The following is a 22,534-nucleotide window of genomic DNA, read 5'->3' on the forward strand; positions in this document are numbered from 1 at the left end:
AAATGTAAATTTACTCTATTAAGCGACTAATGCAATTACGACTCATTCAATTTAAATAATGAAAAACAAACAATATAAGTCATAAATTTTAATTCTATTCCTAATTAAATTCACAGATACTTCTACTTAATCCACAGGCAGCTATAACCATCATAGCTAACTATCCTGTCTTCATTCCTTTTTCGCTACGACAGCCGAAGGGCCCACATTGCTGAGATTTTTGCTCTTGTTCTGTCTATTTCCGCTTCTTTTTCGCACTGTCAACGACGATTCTACCACGATTTCATCAAATGGCTGTCCGAAGGCCGCTGAAGAAAATAATATGCATTATTTATATTTAGTCACACCGAGGTGTGCGTCACTAGGAAACGTGAATTCAGTGAAAATTGATGGGAATTCCTTTCTCAGGATGGAGCTTACGAACGACATTCTATAGCAAGGCGAACGAAATTCCAGAGAAAGGACATTTTTAAAGCAAAAATGCCCAACCGATCCGAATAACAAATTGGTTAATTTTAATTGTCCATTTCAAATGACGCAGGTTTAAAGCATTTGAAGAATTTGTTATAAATTTGGCATATCGCACTGATCACATAAAAAAAATGTACTTACATTTGGCAATCTTCGGTGAATCTTTTGTTTCAGTTGGAGCAGTATAAGAGGTGCATACCAAAACAGCAAAAATGAACACAATAATGCTGAACAACTTCATGCTGCTGACACTATGTAAGAATAGAAAGTGAATTGTGCTAAAAAATTATGTAGGTACAATTTAATCTACCAATACCCAACTCGTATTACTACTTTGCTTAGTAGTCCTTGACTTTTTCGTTAGTGGTCCGAGTCTTGCAATGTAATTAATTTATAGGCACCTGCATATTTCAAAGTAAACGAAAAATAATCAGTTCGAATCGCATTCACATGAACCGGTTTTCCAAATTGAAGGTACAGCAACCTTTTCAAACACTCTACCTGTACATTATACGAATGTTAATATCACACTTATATATTGCGAACTTGTACGTCAATGAACTACATCTATCGAGTTCGCATATCCAATAAAATTGCCAACGAAAGTGGAACAACAATAATCAGTCCCCATTTCCTTCTTGGCCTGGAGGAAACGTCTAACTTTCACTACTTTAGCAGCATTGCAAAGTACAGACATATTTTAATTATAAATCTATTTTGCCAATTTAGTACTGTAGTTATATAAACGAAAAGAATTATTAGATTGTTTTGCTAATAAAAGAAGTGGTCGTTTCTTTCCGTTGAAGTGGAACCAAAAGTTCACATTCTAGAACTTTGCAAATTTCAGTCAGTAGGTATCCTTCATCTTCAAATTTCATTCATTTTTATTGAAATTCCTTTATTCCAAATTATCCTCGTGGCATTGGGAGGAATGAGAGATAAACGTTTTGTTTTATCCATATATTCCAAATTGAAATGTTTCTTTCGAACTATGTGCTTATATTTATTCTCCCTTTAATCTTTGCATTTAATTTACGAAGAACATTTTTGTTTGAATGTTGCACATGTTGTACAGATCCAAGATTGATTAGGTATTATTTATTTTGTGCTAATGATTAGAATCAGAATTAATGAGCAACACATATAAAATATAAAAAAACGTTAAGAGGATTCTATGTACTTACCTAAAAATATGGTTTCCAAAAATTAGCTTCTACGCTTTGCTATGTTAATTCACTTCCTATACAGAACAGTCCATGTACAAGTACTCGAGCCAGCAGAGATTGCGAGGCTCTAATTGCTGTCATTCCCGCAATTAGCAAAATAAGTACCGCCACTTTAGTTTCCACTCCATCTTATTCGCAATAAATATAAGCTGTCAGTAGTGTCAGTGGCAATATATTACGACTCTAATTAAATTTAAAAAACGTCAGCGCATCAGGTGGATATGTAATAGTAACCATATAATGATAGAAGATTACCAAAGTGCTCGTGTGAGATCGAAGGGACTTCAGCGCATTTTTGTGTTACAGATCAGTATTCTATTCGCTAGTTTGATTCCCATTCCCTTTGTTGGTATCCACTACCGACCCCCCTTTCACCCACAATGCGCATTTTGGTGGATTTCGCCCTCCACAAAATAGTATTCAATGTTTGGAGAACACGAGAAAGCGCGATTCGAGCTTTAAGAAATGCAAAGTCGACTACCCCTCGAAGACGCGTGTTTTACAAACGGTTGTTAATTTCGCTCCTAGGAAAAAAAGAAAATTCCGTCACGTAAGAGCCGTGCGCGTTTTTAAGATCTTTCCAACGACACCAATTTGAAAACAATTGGAGCAAAACTGTAGAAGAAGAAGAAAACAAATTGAACAATCACCATGTTAGTAAACCCACCCACCCAGATGTCGCCGACCCCACATCTTGTAGCCCCGTCCCTAAAGTTGTTAATTACCCGACTCCGGTATGTACACGTACACTCCTAGTCTTACTACAAGTGCTCTTCTATAAGGGCCATCATTTCCTGCCAACCGGACAAAGTGAGATTAAAAGCTACCTTTCAATAACACTTTGCAAATGTATGTGCTTGCGAAGTTATAATGAAAGTTAAATAGGGTAGCAGAAGCTATTTGCAAAAATAGTGTGCATGTAGTCCCTGACAGTGTTAATGGTCCTTGTTCTCATAGTAAAGAAACCTACATGCATGTTTAAGTAGTTGTCATCGGCTTCAGATCTAAGTCTTGTAGAACCAAATCACTGCGGAATTAGTAGGTATGCCAGTTTTCCTTGAGGTACTTACGTACCTGAGTGTACTAGTTAATTATACAATGCGATCAAAAATGATTGGCTGTCTAGTCGCCTTTGGAATTTTTGTTTACATGGGAAATCCTATTTAACTTGAACTTCCTAAGGCGACTCGACAGCCAATCATTTTTGATCGCCCGATATTTAAGTGTAGCCTGTCATTATCTATAAATAGGGATTAATATGCAGGAATAGGATGAGTAAACCTATATTTCCAATCCAGATGTTCAAACCAGCTCACACCTCACAACAAGGAAGAATTTCATCACTCTGCCGAGGTGTTTCTAACAAAAAGTGTCATTTTACTATAATGTAACGATTTAGCTGGTGTGCTCTGATTTATCTTATTATTTCATATACGAGTAACACTCTATATGTTTGAATCTCTAACTCTAACAGGAGCAGGACAATATATCTATCCTCATCGCTCACAGGAACAACGGTCGAGGTTTGGGAAAGGATTGGTGAATTCTGCAGCGATTAATACCGTGGGACATGGGGGATTGTACTGGGATAGGTAAAGAAGCCGAGAGAGTTTTACAGTCAATTCGGGAAATACTTACGAAATGGATCTAACTCTGGCAAGGTGGTGCGAAACGTTACAAGAGCGATTCTCGTATCGCCCTTGGGCCGAAATGAAGGTAGACCAATTTTACAGTGGAGTGGGTAGACGCCCCATGCACTGTGTATTTACTGTGACTATATATATTTAGTCTTTCAGTAACTCCTCACAGTAGGGATGACGTTATTGCGCCCCAACAATGCATCTTAGTAATTAAGGTGGCTCATAAGGACTCCCTTTAGCCTAAGGACGTTACGAAAGACTTTCCCTCTCTACGAGTATCTTCCCCAGTTAGAGGTTGCCAAACCGCCAAAGAATCGTATATAATTTAGGGCAGTGAAGATTAACGATGGTTATTCTACAAGTTGATTTAGTGGGTCTAGTATACTTTAAACAGGTAAATTAATAAACACAACAGTCGGTCGCTCTTGATCTTCCACGGTACCATCGGCTAAGATATTCAATGGTTGCACTTAATATTCGCAATACATGAAGTGGAAATCCTTAAACCACACACATTAGACACAATTGAGGGTAGCATTAAAACGAGCTTAAAATGCAAATCATGACAGGAAGCACTAAGATAGAATTAATCAATACTGTTGTTTTACGATTCGACATTCTCCCTTAGTTAATATCCCATTCACAAAACGATTTACGTCAGTTAAAACTCTTCGCAACGCCGTGACGTGAATAGTGTTGACTTTATTTTTGGTTAATAAGTGTTAAAATATAATAATGTTGTACTTCACGAACATTGTCTGCGTATCAAAGATGAGGATTGATGTCGGTGAAGATACGAATAGTTAGCATTGAAACATTTATAAAACATTCAATGCATTGTATTATTAATTTTATCTAATTACCTTTTTGTTTAAACGAGTAAAAAAATCTTAACCTAAGTCTTATCTTTACATATTCCGTTATAAGCATCAACATGAACGGAACCTCTTTAAGAGTAAGGGCAAAATTTTACCGATTGAGAAAGCGTTGAAAGCTGTTTTGCCAATCAAGTCGAGGTGGTGCCTTAATTTGTGTAAAGCTTTCATATTTTTTCCTAATCCACTCTTGGTATAATCGAAAGGTTCAATAAACTGTTGCAAATGCAACTATTGGAAGCAAGTTTATTATTACGTTCTGCATGACGCTAGACAAAAACTAGCTTTACCCCATTTTCGAGCAGAACTTTTCCTACCTTGAATACCTACTGTATTCTTGGAAATGTTGCTGACAAACACTTTCCTTTTAGTTCCATTCGTGGTTCAGCAACTTCCCAAAAAATATCAAACTTATTTGTCTCCCCCACTTCGCATGACATCTCTATTCACTTCCTCAACATATTTGTACTCCCTGGCAATTATAAACCTAAGTAGGGACATTCAAAAACAAAAGATACCATCACGTTTTTTTTATCGTTCTTTTATAATAAAAACTATAAACTATTCATGATCTCCAGGATCCTTCACACTGTATATCATTTATTTATTTGTTATACCTCTCTTGTTCTATGCCCTCAACAGGCTTGCGCCCAATTACAGAGTGACCCGCATTATGCTATCATGCAGGATTTTACTTACGTTATTATGACATATTCCCTAAATTGGAAATTCCGTGCAAGAGAGGTATAGTACTTCATCTAAAGACATGACGCAAGTTGTACGTGCGAACTTTAAAACTTTCAAAATACAAAGATTCAACATTTTAAATGGAAATTTAACCAAAATTAATTAGGGCCGAGATCTCGATGGAACAGACAGACAGACAGACGACGGAAAATGGAGCACATAAGCGTTACCTGAACTTCGTTGTGTTACGCTAAAACACAATATTAATGCATTATACAGAATTCTAATAGGTAATTTGGATATTGGGTGGCTAGTCCAAATATTCCACCCACGCATAGGGTTGTTTATTTTTAGTTGCTCCTGGTTCAACAAGAACCAAGAAACATTAATTAATATGTCATAACCTCCCAGTACCTACAAATTAGGTAATTAAGTATTGAGAAAAAATCTATACCTATCAAACTTGAATATTTCTATTTTAAATCTTCCACTCCTTATCCTTCCACTTCCTAATAGGTAGGGATGAGTGCAACCTAGTGGAACCTTTTTGGTGCGAAATGCAGAGAAATAAATAAACGTAAATATTGGAACATTTACGAACTTAACTTTAAAGAAATTATTTGGATTCTGGAAAAATGTTCATTTTGGTCTTCACCACTACACATTTAATTTATACAGGTATGTACTTGATATTACACATAAAATTATGTATTGATTATGAGTCACATTAGAGCCCAGCCAAGGCATTAAGTGGCAAGTTCTCCCAGACGTTCATTCTCGTAAAAATCAGTATCCACAATCAAAAGTGGCCCATGATCTACAAGATGCAGTCTATATGACTTAAAATTACTTTCCACCTTAGATCATATATGTACATATTATCATAGACCAATTAATTGGTCTATGATAATAATATCTAAGCCGTAATAATACTATGTCTAAGCTTTCCACCAATCGACGCCACTGGAGTCGAACCAGTTTTCACCAGACTGTGTATCTGTCGCAGCCGTTTAATGAAATTGGACATTTCATGAAAAGTCTAGACACTTCATGAAACTGTGGAACAGTTTACTTTCCAGGACCAAGCGATTGGATTCCCTTCCCATTAGAGATCGATAAATGGTATCCTTATCGATCTAGAAGGGGAAGGGAAATTACCCCACACGTACAAATTTTCAGCGTTTCACTAAATGACTAGGCCTCGGACTAGACTTTTCATGAAATGTCCAATTTCATTAAACGGCTGCGACATATCTATAGACATAAGTTATCTACTTGCAGATGTGTTGCACATTGACTCCTTCAATACTGCGCAACCGCAAGCGCGCTAAAATTTGAATTTTAGTAGAATTGTCAATTGTAAGGGGTAAGTAAATCTTAGATCTGTTTATATGATCTAAGAAGTAAATAATACACATAACCTGCATACGTTATAATTGAAGATAATTTAGCTTACCTGCTTACCTATTGTAAGTAGGTGTAGTAGGTATATATTACTGCCATCTTATCAAGATTAATTTTTTTGTTATCTACATTTCAAGTAAATGACTTTGAATTCCTCAAGGAATTCCTAGACTAGAATATGCCAAAGGCGATAGAAAGAAACTATTTCGGTAAGTACTGTAACAGTTAATTAGAAATAGATAATGAAATCTACTTACAGACCAATATTGACCTACGGTAGAGAGAGAGTTTGGTGCTGAAGGAATCACAAAAAACCAGACTACAAGCTACAGAAATGAAGTAGGTACTTGCGAAGGGAAAGGGGAGTTGGTGGAATTACTAGTAAGAAGATAAAAAAAGAAGTGGATGCTCTGATAGAGGCCTTTGGTAGGCAAAAATTAAAATGCTTATTTGGACGAATGGAAAACAGTCGGCTTACGAAACACATATGTAACACCGGAATTCAAATTAGGAAGAAAAGGGGAAGCATAAAGACAACATGGGATATGTACTTATAAGTAGCAAGAATACTTCAAGATCAAGGCATAGAATGGGAGGAGGCTAAAGGCGTCGGACACTACTGTCTTAAGTGTAAATAGCATTGCGATCCATTTGACAGACTAGAGGAAGAATTCTGGCGACACTTTTCTTGCCAGTCTAAACAGGCAAAAGTGCAGCTCACCAAGTTCTCGCAAACTTCCCATTTCGTTTCGATATTTTGGCGAGTAAACGTGCGATTTTTATTATATTGCGACACGTAAATGAGTATCCTGCTTTTTAATTTTGTAATAACAGAGAAAATGGAGCCCAATAGTTTATAGCTTGGTTTATAGTGACTTATCTGGTAGAATATGTTAATTTATTTGGTACCAAGCCAAATGGAAGTGGTAAAGTTGGTAAGATTCGTTTTAATTTGAATAAATTTACGATTTGAATTTGGAATTGTGTAGGTAGTACTGCCACGGGTAAAGGTTTCGTCAAACTGACGCAGTGGAACTGTTTGTACAGCTAAGAAACGTAGGTCTAGCGCACAGAATGAAGTTTAACGAATTGTCACAATTTTATTGTAGTATGAATGTTCTGCAAGTCAGTGATCATTTCTCTGTATTAAACATCGAATTGAACGCAGCTGACATAACCTACTTCAACGGGTTAATATGAAGGGTAGCAAAATGACAGAGCCCTATCGTGCCTGATAAATAAATTGGAAACTAAATATACTGCAGCAAGTTGTTTTATTATAAACCGTCGATACTAAGGTAGGTCATATGTTAAGGCTAGCGCAAGCAGTGCTTACGTTCACCAGACGAAGCGCTTCATAAGCGCTACCCATAGACAGGAATACTCTAGCAAGGTTCTTCTCGCGCGAGTTGCTGTGTGGTAGCACTGTCGAGGTCCGTACGTCGACTCACGGTGATGTGTACACCTCGACAGTGCTATCAGACACCCGTCTTTAGGTAGCGCTAATGAAGCACTTCGTCTGGTGAACATTATCGTAACCATCACCACGAAACTTTTAAAGGTCTACAAACTTACCCCACATCAACATATCAATGAAATCTTAGGCGTCTTGATTCAAACACGAAAAGGTGCACAAAACGTTAAGTTTTAAACGCAAACAAACGAATTTAAAATAGGACGCCATATTCAGTTCTTGCTATTACATTTAACACGACATCGAAAAGACTGATTTGCGAACACTTCCCCGCCGGTTTTTGTTACTTTAAGGGTTGAATTTAACAACAAAATCAAAATTCACGTGATCACGTCCCGAGATCCTACACGCAAACGCCGATTTAAATTCGTACGAAAAGGAGAAGGGACGCCATAACTTTTTGTAGTTTAATATTACGTTTAAACACCGATTTACGTATGATGAACCGAAACGAACTATGTGCCAGAATTGTTCCCGTCTTTTATTTGACTTTTTTAAGTTTATTTTAATATCGCACTTCGTAAATTAGCAGCAAACCGAAAAAATACAACACGCTTGAAACGGCAGCAACGACATAGTTGGTCACGTGACGAAGATAGTGATCATGACGTCACAGCTGCAAGACTCGCTACGATTCGCCCGTTTCAAAAAATGGTCCAATCAAATGCATCCGGCTTTCTGTTTACTAGTTTTTCCCGGAATTCTAAAGCGATGGCAAATTTACTTCCCAAGATCTAAAAACTGTTGCTATTGCAAATCTTTTTCACACAGAAATGGCGAAAATAACTTCTCTGCTTCCCCTTTATTGGTATACATACATATACGTGGGCGAATGTCCGTGTCATTTAATCCAAAACGTAAACAAAGCAATTTCATGGAACCAAAATACGACCCAAACAAACGAAAGTTGCCCTAAAGCGTGAAATGTGGAACTTTCCCATATTCCCGTGAGGTCCGAGCGTAAGGAAAACCCCCCTCCGCCCCCCCTCCCTTGAAACAAATTCAATGTTTCTTTTGTACATCAATCGTTAAGATTTTTGTGCACTTTTGTGACTCCCGGTGCTGCGTTCTTGTTTAAAAACATTCAGCCCTAAGGGCACCCATATGACAATTTTTATCAAAGACCATCAAGCCTTCCTTTCCCTACCCCACAGACTTGCAGTGTTATGGTTCGTGGTCCTTTCTTAAACGTTATGGTGTAAGTGCTAAAACTATTAAATATTTTGGGGGAGAATGCAGAACGGGGGGTGTCTGGAATACCTCCCCAGGAAATGAAAATTCAGTGTTCATTTTCCTACACCTATCGTAACATTTTCGTACGTTAGAGGGGGGTGGCTCAGACCCCCTGGTGTTACATTCTCTCTAAAAATGTTCAGACCTAAGGACTCCCTCTAATCTTCCCGAAAAAAATGATAAAACCAGGAAATGAAATATTAAGCGTTCCTGTTCCTACCATTACCATACGATAGGTATTTTGATGAGAAGATTCGTCTCTCGTTTGGGATAAAATTATTAATAAATAAATCTACGATCCCCCCAATATTTTTATGAATGGGAAGATCGTGGATTTATTACTTAATAATAATAATCATAAGATGTTCGTGCGCTGTGACTCCCAGTGCTATGTTCTTGAGGCTCTCCTTCAAAACGTGCTGCCTTAGAAAGTTGAATTTTCCTTTTGTAATGCGAGTATTTTGTGGAGAAAAGGTTAGGGGAAAGCGACGTAAGTTCTGGAAAAAGCAGTCATGGTGCTTCCAGTAACTTAGAGCAAAAAGCTCGGTATCGTTGGTCTCGACCACAAAAACTTTCCTCAGTTTTTAGCGATACCTGACTAGCCGTTTGTCTACCCCCTGGTAACGATCTCAACGCTCCCAACGGAACTCTGATGAGATTTCCGAATGACAGTATGGCGAACCAAATCCAAGTCAGGGTAGAAGAGCTGGCGCCGAGAGGACTGCCTGGCCAAGGGGGAACTTGGTCATTGGACAGCGAACTTTGGTTACCGCGGGCGCCTCTCAGTTTCAAGTAGCCTTCTGATGGTAAGGGGAAACTGCCAGACCTCGTTGAAAAGCCTAATACTCGTGGGAGCGTCGAATTGGACTTAATACAAAAACCACTCAAGCTGTAACGGAGGACTCGCTACCTCCAACCATCACAGACCAAGGATTGTCCGACATCAAGAGGGCCTTATTGGGCTCTGACGAAGACCACTACTCTAGACAAGGGTACCGCATCCCTCTCTCCCTGAGGACTCCTCTCGGGTAACAAAGCCTATAATCCAAACGAATCTGAAAAATCAAACAGTACTCTCAGGAGCGCCGGCAAGTTCAAAGCGAGAAGACTAGAAAAGGGAGCAGAGCAGTTATGTCCTCATATGGGTGCGCAGATAATACCCTCAAAAAATCCTGTTCCATCACCTCAACTTCTCAAGTCATGGAGGAAAGGTGGAGGTGCTTCCACAGTTCCAAAAAAAAACCTTCCGAACCTGAAGTACAACCACCACAACAGCACCAGCAGCTGCTACAGGGACAACTGCAAGAAGCTACGGTTAAGCATCACAGTTGAGGCAACTTGTGGCCAGTTCGCCCGGTCCTATTTCAAATTGGGAGGAGTTTGTGAATATGGAGTCTGATTCTAGCAACGCCGGATAAGCCATAGACCTTAGGCAGGCGCCTCACTGTAAAGCAGGACATTGCCCTCATTCAAGAACCTTGGGTTGTTAAATCAAAGGTTTCTGGTCTTGGGGGCACAAAACGGCCATTATTTTGATATACAGCAAGAAAAACCTAGGGATCAACTGACAGCATTTATGGAAGCTAAAAGTGCTGCTAGTGTAAACAGTTTTGTGAGAACTTGCTAGTCTAGTCTATCTGCGCCTTAAGAAGTTAACGTGAGATAGGAAAAAATGGAGCCCAATAGTTTATAGCTTGGTTTATAATGACTTATCTGGTAGAATATGTTCATTTATTTTCCCGTACACCATGATGGTAGAAGGGTTTTGATTATAATAAATACCTAATAACGTTACAATCCTTGTTGTTTATTCCATATTATGCTGTAAAGGATCGTGACGGTTGCTTTCAAGTTGGGGCTATAATGTAACTGGAATTCACAGTGATGACCGAAGGCTTTATTAATTTCGAGTGCGTTAAATGAAATTCAAATTTAAGGGCGCTTGCGTATGCGCAGTACCGAGGGAGTCAATGTGCAACACATCTGCAAGTAGATTATCTAACCTTACCAGGGTTGTATAAAATCACTCCTGACTTATTACATTTTGAATTTCTAACAGCGTTGGAAGATAATTATGATTAGACCTAAAGGAAATTATAATAAATTAAAGCTGATATTAGGAATTGCTTTGGGATTACATGTAATTGGATATATTGCAAAACCATATTTTATTGCAGGACAGAAAGACCCAATCAAAGATGGTAAATGAAATGTCAGGGTCCAACTACCTACCCTCGAAAAGACTCATTTCCACACTACCACAAAATGTAATTGAAATGTAATGTCGCATGTATAAATATTAAAGTAATTATCTACATTAACTATTTTATTTACAACCAAACTAATCCGATTCTACATATTTGCCACCATAGTACGGTAGATATTGTAAAACTGCTTTCCATTCGGTAAAATAACAGAGTGCTAGTCCTGCAGTAGCTCCATAGGCAGCACCAGTTCCAATCCTAAAAATGTTACATAACAAATTTGTTCGGAAGTGTAAAAGACATACCAATGCGAAGCCATTTCTGCGTGCTTTTTGCCAAAGCGTGTACACATTCTAGGCATTAAAGAATTTATTATAGACATTTTTAGTTTTCACAAGTGTCCCGAAGCTATTTGGGAAATAATCGATCGTTGTAAAGTTAGTAACGATCTAAATTTTCATGAAGTTAGCTTAGCTGCACAATAAATAGCCGCATTTAGCGGATTTGTATTGGACGCATTCTACAAATTGGTACTGTATAAAGATCATTGATTATATGCAATAATTGATTAGTTATCGATGATAATGACGTGCAGAGCATGTACCCATATTTTTAAAAATTTAGGTGAATTTATAAAGATGTCCACAGTGTATGGCAAAATATACACAAGTGCGTATAATCAAACTATCTGCAGCATACTGCATTAGCTTTGTTTATGAATAAACAATGGAATTAGGTAGTCCATAGCTATATTTAATTGAAAAATTGGTGAACTGCACTTCTTTACTTTATATGCACTCATGTTTGAGGTGTGGAAATAGAGCTTTAATGGACTTCGTATCTCTCAAGTCATTTTTACTTGTACTTAATATTTTATTTGGCTATATATTAAATGAATGAATATAAATGCGACATGTAGGTTTTACTTCAAAATGGTAAAACTATTGATCCAAAACATGAAGTGTGAATTTTTAAATTTCCCGCATGTTTGTGCTGTCATTCTATTGAGTCCCACGCCCCCATCCTTCCATGTGATTATGCGGTTGTTGTATACATTTTTAAATTTCAAACAAACATTAGGATAGTTATAATCGATAATATGAGTGGTGCAATTTATGGTGGAGGTATGTATAGATAGTCCTTTGTGTGTCCTTAATCAGAATTGTTTTCAGACGAAGTCGGTGCATTGGTCTTAGATATTGGTCATAATACAGTCCGTGCTGGTTATGGTGGTGAAGACAGCCCTATATTGGATATACCCAGTAACATTGGTATTTGGGCAGATTCGCAAGATGATGTGGGTGAGCCCCGATACAAATACAACATTGGCCTGACTGCCATTCACGTTAAGCGACCAGGTATCTTGTTTATCAACCTATGTAATTGTTTGTAGATTCTTATTTGGCCAGGTATGGAGTTGGTCCCATTTTTAAAAGAGGGAATGGTTGATAATTGGGATATGTTTGAGAATTTAACAGACTATATTTATAAACATGCTCTGGGGGCTGTACCTTGCGACCATCCCATTTTAATCTCTGAACCACCGGTAAATAGTATGTTTTATACTAGTTTATACCAAAGCTTTTTGTAGTGGATAACTCCACCGAAGCGTGAACAAATGGCAGAACTAATGTTTGAAAAATACAAAGTGCCAGCACTATACCTAGCAAAGAATGCAGCACTGGCTGCATTTGCTAATGGACGACCTACATGTCTAGTTGTCGACAGTGGTGCTACACACACTTCGGCAGTTCCTCTTCTCGACGGGTAAAAGTGGTATGGTCTAATATTCTTGCCAATTTAAATTTTAGGATTATTCTCACGCACGCAGTTGTCAAATCACCTGTCGGAGGTGACTATATTAGCATGCAGTGTCGACATTACTTGGAGGAGAAAAACATTGACATTATTCCCCCATATATGATTTCGAGTAAAGAACTGACGAAACCGGACGAACCTGCGAGTTGGAAGATTAAGACTTGCCTACCTAAAGTCACAGAGTCATGGCATAATTATATGGTGAAGGTATGAGCTATTTGCCTCAGTCTCAAGCCTGATCTTTCATGTTTCATGAAAACAAATCCATTCACATAGGACCTTATTTAAGAGTTCATTTTACGTTCATTTTAAACGGTGTAACAAAAATATCTCAGAGTACTTGAATAACTTTCTTCTACAACATTTTACAACTGGAAAAACAGACTGTCTTGGAATAATACCACGAAAAAATCCTACGATTCACTTTTTCCTATGCTATTTAAAACATCTTTCCTTCTTTTAGTTTCTGCCTCTCCCCTATTTGAATTTGCGTCTTCGAAATTAAACACATGTTTATGCTTATCTTGAAACTAATTAACTTACGCAGCGATAACAAATTTCTTATTGCAATGACCGGAGATAACATGAGATAAACTTACAAAACATTTCACGCAAATATTTTCAAATGAACAATAAAATACTAAATACTACGCGATTATTATAGGCATATGATGTTACCCTAAGATACGTAACTCCTTACTTTTGTTTAATCTGACAAAAAGAAAGCTTTAAAGTTTTAATTGTAAACAACATTCACAATGAAAGACTCTTGAGTAATAACTAACAAGGTTTTAAACATAAGGTTCTCTATTGTTGTCCCCAATCATGCACCATTCAGCACATAATCACCTTCCTGAATATTATTATTATTAATTCTTCTAAATTCCTTAATTAATATGATAAATACCCGTGATAAATATTATATTTGAAACTTCCTTATTAAATATAAATAGGTAATCAGAAAATTATGTGCAAAAATGTATCAAAATATGGGTTGCACCAACTAGCTCACTGGAATCGGACAATTTCAATCTTACCTCGTCAATCTCACAAAACTAATTTTTTTATGTACTCCTTGACATAAAAAAGCTGATTCAATTGGGAGGAAATCACTATGATACAAAATAAAATTGAAAATGATATGAATTTGTTTAGTTTGTTTATATTGTGCACTGAATAAGATTTTCTTAGGAAGTGATGCAAGATTTTCAAGCTTCAGTTCTTCAAGTATCTGATAACTTGTACGACGAGGAGGTTGTGAAAAGTATGCCCGCAATACATTACGAATTTCCGCACGGTTTTCATAAGGATTTTGGCGTTGAGCGCTTCAAGATTCCGGAACCGCTGTTCAATCCGACCACGAGCGCTAAGGCTGGTATTCAACCGATTTTAGGTGTTGGTCCGTTAGTAACGACCAGTGTGGGAATGTGCGATATTGATATTAGACCTGTAAGATCTTTAAAAAATGTTAAGAACTTAATCGTTTTTTATAGGCCATGTATGGAAGTGTGGTCGTGACTGGAGGCAATTCCAACATTCAGGGTTTCAATGAGAGGTTAAATAGAGATCTGGCCGCTAAAACACCACCTGTAAGTATGCGTATGTATGTTGTATGGCCTTATTCTCATAGTAGCAGTTTGATTGATGTTGGCAAAATAAATTTAAAAAAAATGTTTTTTTCTTCTCAAAGAAAGTTAGTATCCATCATGGTAGGTTTATATCAAACATATTACACGGCTATAAATTATTGTAATGTGACATGTTGACTGCACATCCCACATTAAAATCCCATGCTATTTTGCAGCCTTTTTTGGAAGCTGTATAATTTGTACATTTACAAAACAGATTCATATTATAAAAATAGATCTGTTGCAATGTTGTTACGTTTCTACTAATTATGCAAAAATGGATTTTGTACAATATCCTCAGAAAAAATTGTTCTCCAAATACTCTTGCGTATATTTTTGCGAAATGTGCTAGTGGGTATAGGTTTAACGGCAATTGTTTTAAAATGGCGCATGGATGAAGTGACTTGAAACGATTCTTTAATTGTAGATATCTGGTATCGTCCTCACAAACACGACATTAGCGGTCGCATGATACATCTATATGTAAAACATATGAGAAATGCATTTCATTCTATTCTATTCATAAGGGGAGCCCAACCAGGCAGACACACTGAAGGCTCATTCTGTCTACCCTCTTTTTTTTACAACTATAGGTTTAGAACCCACTCCTCTCAGTAATGGATAGGAACCTCTTTAGCCTAAGTTGCTGCACTCTTCCCAGTTCCAGACTGTCGCCTAGGAGCTGTGATGTCTCTCTGATTAAAGCGTAACAGTGACAGACCACATGTCGTGTAGTTTTATCTGCCTCGCCACAGAACCTGTAAGTGGGCTCTCTTAAAAGCCCAACGTTGTGATAGGGGACTATCCAGTAGTCAGTACCCCGTGAGCATACTGGTGATCTCCCTAATCTGGCTTCTATTCAGTTTTATAAGCTAGAAGACCTAGATTTACCAAGGGTCCTGGACTGTCCGAGTCCAGTTGCTTGTTGCCACTTAACCTGGAATTAACTGGTCGCCCTGGCTCTGACAACGAAGGGAGCAATTCCTAGAGTAGATCACTGACCTAAATAAAAGATGGATGAACAATACGCGCAACATATTAAGTCATGCGCAATGGACATGAACGAGTACTAAAGTGATTGTTGGTTGTGTATACCCTATACGTGCATTACAATTCCATAAAATGTAAATTGGTTTTTCTTGACAATTGGAATTGAGCAATCATTTATTTGTATGTATTTAAACAAGTTACAAGTTAGTTTACAGTTTCTTTGTGATCACCAACAAAATATGAGACCATAGAGTGCTTCCCTTTTATTTGAGACGCTTGGTCAATAAATTTCATTAATTAAGACATTTTGAATAGAACGTCTCATTCAATACATTCTACTGTCAGTGAGCTGTGTTAAAAACCTAACCAGGCAGTGAATTTAGTGCAATATTCCTGAATGAAATAAGGGAGCGCCTATCTATGTTCAAGAATAGTCTATCTTACTGCTACAGATTTGTACAGCATGGAATATCTTTAAGCTACTGTAGCGAACATTCCAGAAATCTCGATAGACTTTGAGGCGCCATGAAAGATTAGTCATCGGCGATAAAGGAACGAACGCGGATGTGACGTAATCTTTCCTCGAATTATGACGTGTTTTTGTTCTACACATTTGAACAGACTCGAGAAAACTCGGGTTATTAAGCAAATCGAATTGCGTTTCAGGCGAAGTTTCAGGACAGTTCCTACATCAATGTGTTCTTGTTACGTTATAAATTGTGAGTGATAAATTTTAATTAGTTACTGTTATAAATTAATTGATGGTACGACTTATAGATTTATTGTTAGTTAATTGTAAATACTTAAATAAAACCATATAATTAAATTTATGTTACATTATTTACTTTATGCCTGTATTGGTTCCCTTTAAATTCAGCATTACGAAAAATCATGCGTTTTATAGTACTATTGTTTTAAAAAAACATTAATTATCGTAAAGTATGTTTTATACAGCAAATTATCCATTGATAAACAGCCAAATTTCATTAAAATTTTGAAATTTCAGTTTGCAAAAGTCCATAAGCCATTTTTCATTTTGAACAATTGCTTTGTATTGGTGTATGTATTGACTACAAAGAATCTTTGCAGAGCATGCGGTTAAAGGTGATCAGTGCTGCAGGAGCAGTCGAACGAAAGTTTGGTGCATGGATAGGGGGATCGATATTAAGCTCTCTTGGTTCCTTTCAGCAGTTGTGGGTATCAAAGCAGGAGTATGATGAAGGAGGTAAAGCAATAGTTCAGTCTAAATGTCCGTAATTTGGCGTCTGGTATTTGATTTGGGCGAGGGTAAATTGCTTGATAAGAAAACTTCGAAATTTCAATTACTCATATCTGTCCTATTCTCAGAGCCATTTTGTATATCAATATCTTCTAGTATAAGAGAGTTTATATTCTGATCGTTTGTGACTGACTCAATAACAATTATTTAAGTTCCTTTTACAATTAATGTAGTTGGAAAATTCGGCTTAACTCTAGTTTTCTATTTTAAATGTGTCATATATGGTAAGGTAATTCACCATTGCTTCACAAAAAGTGAACATTTTAGATTGGAAGGTATTTTTTATATATCGAATAGTGGTGCCTACGAAAACTAGGGTTAATGGCTTCATGTGTTCCGTAAAAAATGTGGTGCATATTATTTATCTAACATAGAACTAAAAGACTTATTTTTTAATGCAATGTGTTAAACGCTATGGACATAATTGTTTAAGACTGCAACTTATCAACTAAGGCTCAATACTACTTTAAGTAAAAAAAGTATTATTTTTGGTCTCGTTAAACGTATTATTTTAACTTGTGAGTGAAATTTTGTGATATGTCTAGTTTTGACGTTAAATTCCTAAACGTTAAGTTAAATCTAAATGTTCCTATTAATTATTTTCATTTCAGTTTACACATTTATAAAGTCTGATTTTTTTTATGGTAGGATTAGTTAAATTTATTTAATCTGTCGCTAATTTTTATTAAGACTGAAATACGAAAGCACTTTAAAAAGGCAGCAGTTTGTATTTTATATCTAAATGATGAGCAACTTGTAAATTCTGTAATTGTCAATTGATTTTGAGCATGTCATGTTTTATTGTGATTTGTATTCATTGTAACTTGAAAGTGCCAAAATGTGCAAATATATAGTTAACATAAGTGAGTCGAAAATCATGACCCTTTGTTCCCTTTTGCACTAGCAAATTTGAGCATAAATGTGGCCCCATCCTACATGTATTTATTGAACTGATAGCGGAAAATTTACCAATAATTGAATGAGGAACAGGTCGTACCCAGGGGGTGGCCAGGTGGGGCTGAACCCCACATAGAACGTGGTGTTGCCCCCACTGGAAATTATGGTTGATGGTTCCTTTACAAAAATTACAGGGGAAGTCTATCAAAAACTTCCTAGAAAAATACTGTCCACCCCTGCTACTTCATTCTGGCCGGCCTGGTGAGGAAGGGCGGAAGTGTTCTCTTTCTAGTAGAGGCATTGAATTTATAAAAATTCAGTGGTAAAACAAAATCTACAGATTAGAACAAACATTGTAATAACAGATAACAGGAGATGGGTGGTTCACTTCTGATATAAACGCGTTGATTTGCAGATTTGAGCCAAACGTTATTACCTTCATCTGCGTGGAGCATGAATTTCAAAAGTATTTTACAAATTCCGCAGATGAACATGAGACGGGTGGCTCCCTCTTAATGTGCAAGCAGAGAACAGTGTGAAAGTTTGAATGGAAACTGTAGAAACATGAGATGGGAGTTTCCTTTCTAATTTAAAAGAATATGCAAATTTGAACGAAAATTGTAGACACAGATGGCCTCCCTCTAATGTAAAAGCGGGAAAGTTACACTTTGGCCAAAGATCGTACTATTATCTTTGCTTTGACTTTGATTTGTTTAGCCGACTGCTCGAGATTTTCATGAAAATGTTACACACTTCGGCTGCTTGCACTTCAAAGATTAAGGTTTATACAAAAGAGTAAGTCCACACGGCTCAAGTTTCTGTCTGGGTATCAGTTTCCCTGGACAAACGTATGATTTCAATTTTTGTCATTCAAACACTAAAAATTAATCCGATATTTGTACTGAAAGTAACAGCATTGATTATTATTCAATGGTAATAGCCAACTTGATAAAATGTACAATAACCTTACCTGTACCATGCGCTTAATAATATTTTCCAATAGAAACAAAGGGGTATACAATTCACGTTACCTACAGAAATAATTGTAACGGTGGTAATTTACACTCTGTGAAGTCCAGCGTTTCATATTTGAAAATTGGTTTAACAGAAAAATGAAGATACCTACACATTCCCATTTATTTTTCTAAGATAATTAGGTACAAAGCTATTAGCATAGTATAATACAAAATATTTATTATAATACAAAATATTATGGTATTAGTAACAATATGGAATATAACTTAAATATAGCGTATACATTTTGATTAAAAGGAACCCTAACAACTAAGTAAAGCAATAATTTCTATCAATTATTGTACAAACGTTTTTTGATTTGAGATTTGATAAAATGAATCACAACGTGATACCAGCCCAAACGTTCTCCAAGTTCCAAATCTTCATCGTTTCGGTCAATGGTATGAATTTGAGGAGCGATATTCAGTTTCTCAAGTTCTTCATTGACAACGGCATTGTGATTTAAAACCTGGCGCTCGATCAGTTCTTGGTCGACGGCATCATCCTCTTCGCGAAAGCGATCTGGACAATATACGGGGTAGCAGTAATGGGCGTAGTACAATGCAGTTCCAATGAAGATTAGAGTAAATGCTATAGCAAACACTCCTGTTGCGTTCAATCCGCAAAAACCTCCTGTCAAAAAGAAAATTACGCAAATAAGCAAAATAAGTTGGAACGCAAATTAGACTTTCCAAAGTACTTACCGTGCATCTTTTTTGGAGTGGTGATAGTTTTGTTTAGGCCAACTAATCCATCATCTTCCGCAGCTTGAGAAATTACATCTCCAAAAAGTACTGTAACGAGCATGAACAATTACCTGGAATATTATAATAAATAATTATTTACGTACCGATTATAATAAATAAAATTGTTTCCATTTTTTCCACTGTAGTATCGAAATTTGGCAAAACGCACTAAGATTATTATTGGCAGAGCGGATTCTAAGGTAGCTTATTTTAAACGAGCAGCTTTAAGCGCGCAAACTTTTAGGAAAGCAAAGTGAAAAGTGAGAAAGAAATTACTCCCCCTTCCATTCATTAGTAATTTGCACAGAGTACGTAAGTAGGAGAGGGGCAAAATAAACGAAATGAATTTTTTTATTCGTAAATGAAAATGAAAAAAAATTTTAAGTTCCGTGACGAAATTGTAAAAATTTCGCTTAAGTTCTCAAAAGGTTTTGTTTCAGTAAATATTTCTATTAAGAGTTTGAATTTGTTCACGTTAACTTGATCAAATAGGCGCGTTCGTCCAAATGGCTAACGCTAAAGTATGTTTTTCATTACTCGCAAATCTATTTTTTGAATGCCCGCTAGATGAATGTGTACCTACTTTTTTCAACTGTCATAAAAGCCACTGTTAGTAGGAATTCTTATTCAAGTTGGTAAAATATTTGCCCTTCAAATGCACCTGAGACATTTGAACCAGTAAAAGCTAGAATTCGCTTTGTGCAACCTGCGATGTTTAAACCTCTGAAAAAGTACAGCTTTGCACGATGGCCAAATGCTGAGCTCTCAAACAAAGAAACGTACAAATGGGCGGACGGAATTCAGATAGATCTCTTTATCAAAACTACGCTAAATAAGTTTGAAGAGCGAAAAATATTCTTGGTTCTATACCCACAAAAAAATGATGTCGCAACTCGCTAAAGCTTTCTGGATACACTGAAAGCATAAGGCCGGGTGAGCGGCTCTATCATTTTTTTGCAATTACATTGTGGACATGCTTAGGCTTACTGCTTATTAATTTAGTTAGAACAATCAATTTCTAAAACATAATGTGCGCTTAAAAAATTAATAGGTAATCATGATTTGTTAAAACCCGTACCTATAGTGCATTGAGATGCAATTGATGCCAATTTCCGCAACTTTGATTTCATGTGGGGCGCAGCAACAATGTATAAAATGACTGTAACTATATAAGTTACACAGATTTTAATTACCAAAAAGTAGCAAATCAGCAACTTTCTTGAAATTCCGTTGACTCGCTTCGTCTGTGTATTCTTTCTAAATCAGACGGTTTTTTTCTACTCTGCCTCCTATTTCGTGTTTATAAAGCCATTCTCTGCATTCTCATCTACTTTTGGTTGGTTTAATGTTAAAATATGACTTTTTTTGGTGTTCCCTCTTTACCCAAAGTCATTCGTACTTTTTCGATCAGACTTCTCAATCAAAAGTTATAGACTAGAAACCAATTTCGAAAAAAAATTCAAAGGGCTGCAACTTTTGAACTAGTAGCCCAATCTTGGAACTGTTTGAAATTATGGATTCTACAGGCCACATTCTATAAGAAAATTTTTTTTCCGGGGCGATCTGAGACAATTTTTTTTTTCGGGGCTCAAAAAAAGGCAGTGTATAACCTTCCTTTTTTACCAAAAATCGACTGCACCAAAATTTCTCGGGAAAACACTTTTTCTTATTAATTTTGGTGCGTAGAATCCAAAACAATTCGTACTTTTTCGATCAGACTTCTCAATCAAAAGTTATAGACTAGAAACCAATTTCGAAAGAAAATTCAAAGGGCTGTAACTTTTGAACTAGTAGCCCAATCTTGAAACTGTTTGAAATTATGGATTCTACAGGCCACATTCTATAAGAAAATTTTTTTCCGGGTCGATCTGAGACAATTTTTTTTGAGGGCCTCAAAAAAAGGCAGTGTTATACCTTCCTTTTTTTTGAAAAATCAACTGCACCGAAATTTCTCGGGAAAAAACTTTTTCTTATTCATTTTGGTGCGTAGAATCCAAAACAATTCGTACTTTTTCGATCAGACTTCTCAATCAAAAGTTGGAGGCTAGAAACCAATTTCGAAAAAAAATTCAAAGGGCTGTATCTTTTGAACTAGTAGCCCAATCTTGGAACTGTTTGAAATTATGGATTCTACAGGCCACATTCTGTAAGAAAATTTTTTTTCCGGGTCGATCTTACACAATTTTTATTTCGGGGTTCAAAAAAAGGCAGTGTATAACCTTCCTTTTTTACCAAAAATTGACTGCACCAAAATTTCTCGGGAAAACACTTTTTCTTATTAATTTTGGTGCGTAGAATCCAAAACAATTCGTACTTTTTCGATCAGACTTCTCAATCAAAAGGTATAGACTAGAAACCAATTTCGAAAAAAAATTCAAAGGGCTGTAACTTTTGAACTAGTAGCCCAATCTTGGAACTGTTTGAAATTATGGATTCTACAGGCCACATTGTATAAGAAAAATTTTTTTTCCGGGTCGATCTGAGACAATTTTTTTTTCGGGGCTCAAAATTATTAACACGTTTCTCTAATTGGGGTCGATGTTAGGTTGTTAAAAAATTCTGTTTTAATTGAAGTGTTTTACAATGAATTTATCATTTTTTTGTCGTAGCATGAAAGTGCTGAAATACAATGATAGGCGACGCACCTCGTGTGGATTGTATATTTTGTTACTTTTAATTATCAGCTGCAATTAAAAAAAAAAACTTTTCGAGAAAGGAGTAAAATGTTTTTGTGGTGCACCTCAGAGCTACCCCCCCCCCCCCGTCACCATCATTACTACACTAATACTTTAATGGCCGTAACCTATGCAATTCCACCTGGCCCGCAGGTACCCAGTCCGCCCCTGTTTGTCGATACAAGTTTTTTCTAACTAGCGCATAAATCACAACTATACAGGGTGGTACACATAAGCATGTAAAGAAATTGGGTGGTAGACGGGATCAAAACA

The 22,534-nt window shown here is 36.6% G+C and overlaps 2 protein-coding genes and 1 long non-coding RNA gene across 3 annotated transcripts; 1 reads left to right on the plus strand and 2 right to left on the minus strand.

Moving 5' to 3' along the window:
* Positions 1-11,261: 11,261 nt before the first annotated feature.
* On the minus strand, positions 11,262-11,680 carry LOC116169429. Its single transcript, XR_004144957.1, has 2 exons — positions 11,520-11,680; positions 11,262-11,472 (listed from the first exon to the last, which is right to left on the minus strand). It is a non-coding gene; the product is annotated as an uncharacterized LOC116169429 (long non-coding RNA).
* Positions 11,681-12,198: 518 nt separating this feature from the next.
* LOC116169428 (actin-like protein 6B) lies at positions 12,199-17,792 on the plus strand. Its single transcript, XM_031485515.1, has 8 exons — positions 12,199-12,338; positions 12,387-12,572; positions 12,624-12,760; positions 12,806-12,981; positions 13,026-13,239; positions 14,224-14,481; positions 14,526-14,621; positions 16,740-17,792. The coding sequence occupies exons 1-8, from the start codon at positions 12,314-12,316 to the stop codon at positions 16,905-16,907; spliced, it is 1,260 nt and encodes a 419-aa protein (XP_031341375.1). The 5' UTR covers positions 12,199-12,313; the 3' UTR covers positions 16,908-17,792.
* Positions 17,793-19,003: 1,211 nt separating this feature from the next.
* LOC116169746 lies at positions 19,004-19,834 on the minus strand. Its single transcript, XM_031485906.1, has 3 exons — positions 19,691-19,834; positions 19,545-19,634; positions 19,004-19,473 (listed from the first exon to the last, which is right to left on the minus strand). The coding sequence occupies exons 1-3, from the start codon at positions 19,716-19,718 to the stop codon at positions 19,133-19,135; spliced, it is 459 nt and encodes a 152-aa protein (XP_031341766.1). The 5' UTR covers positions 19,719-19,834; the 3' UTR covers positions 19,004-19,132.
* Between the last annotated feature and the right edge of the window lie 2,700 nt (positions 19,835-22,534).

This window comes from Photinus pyralis, unplaced genomic scaffold (genome assembly GCF_008802855.1).
Source record: "Photinus pyralis isolate 1611_PpyrPB1 unplaced genomic scaffold, Ppyr1.3 Ppyr1.4_LG4, whole genome shotgun sequence".
NCBI lineage: Eukaryota > Metazoa > Arthropoda > Insecta > Coleoptera > Lampyridae > Photinus > Photinus pyralis.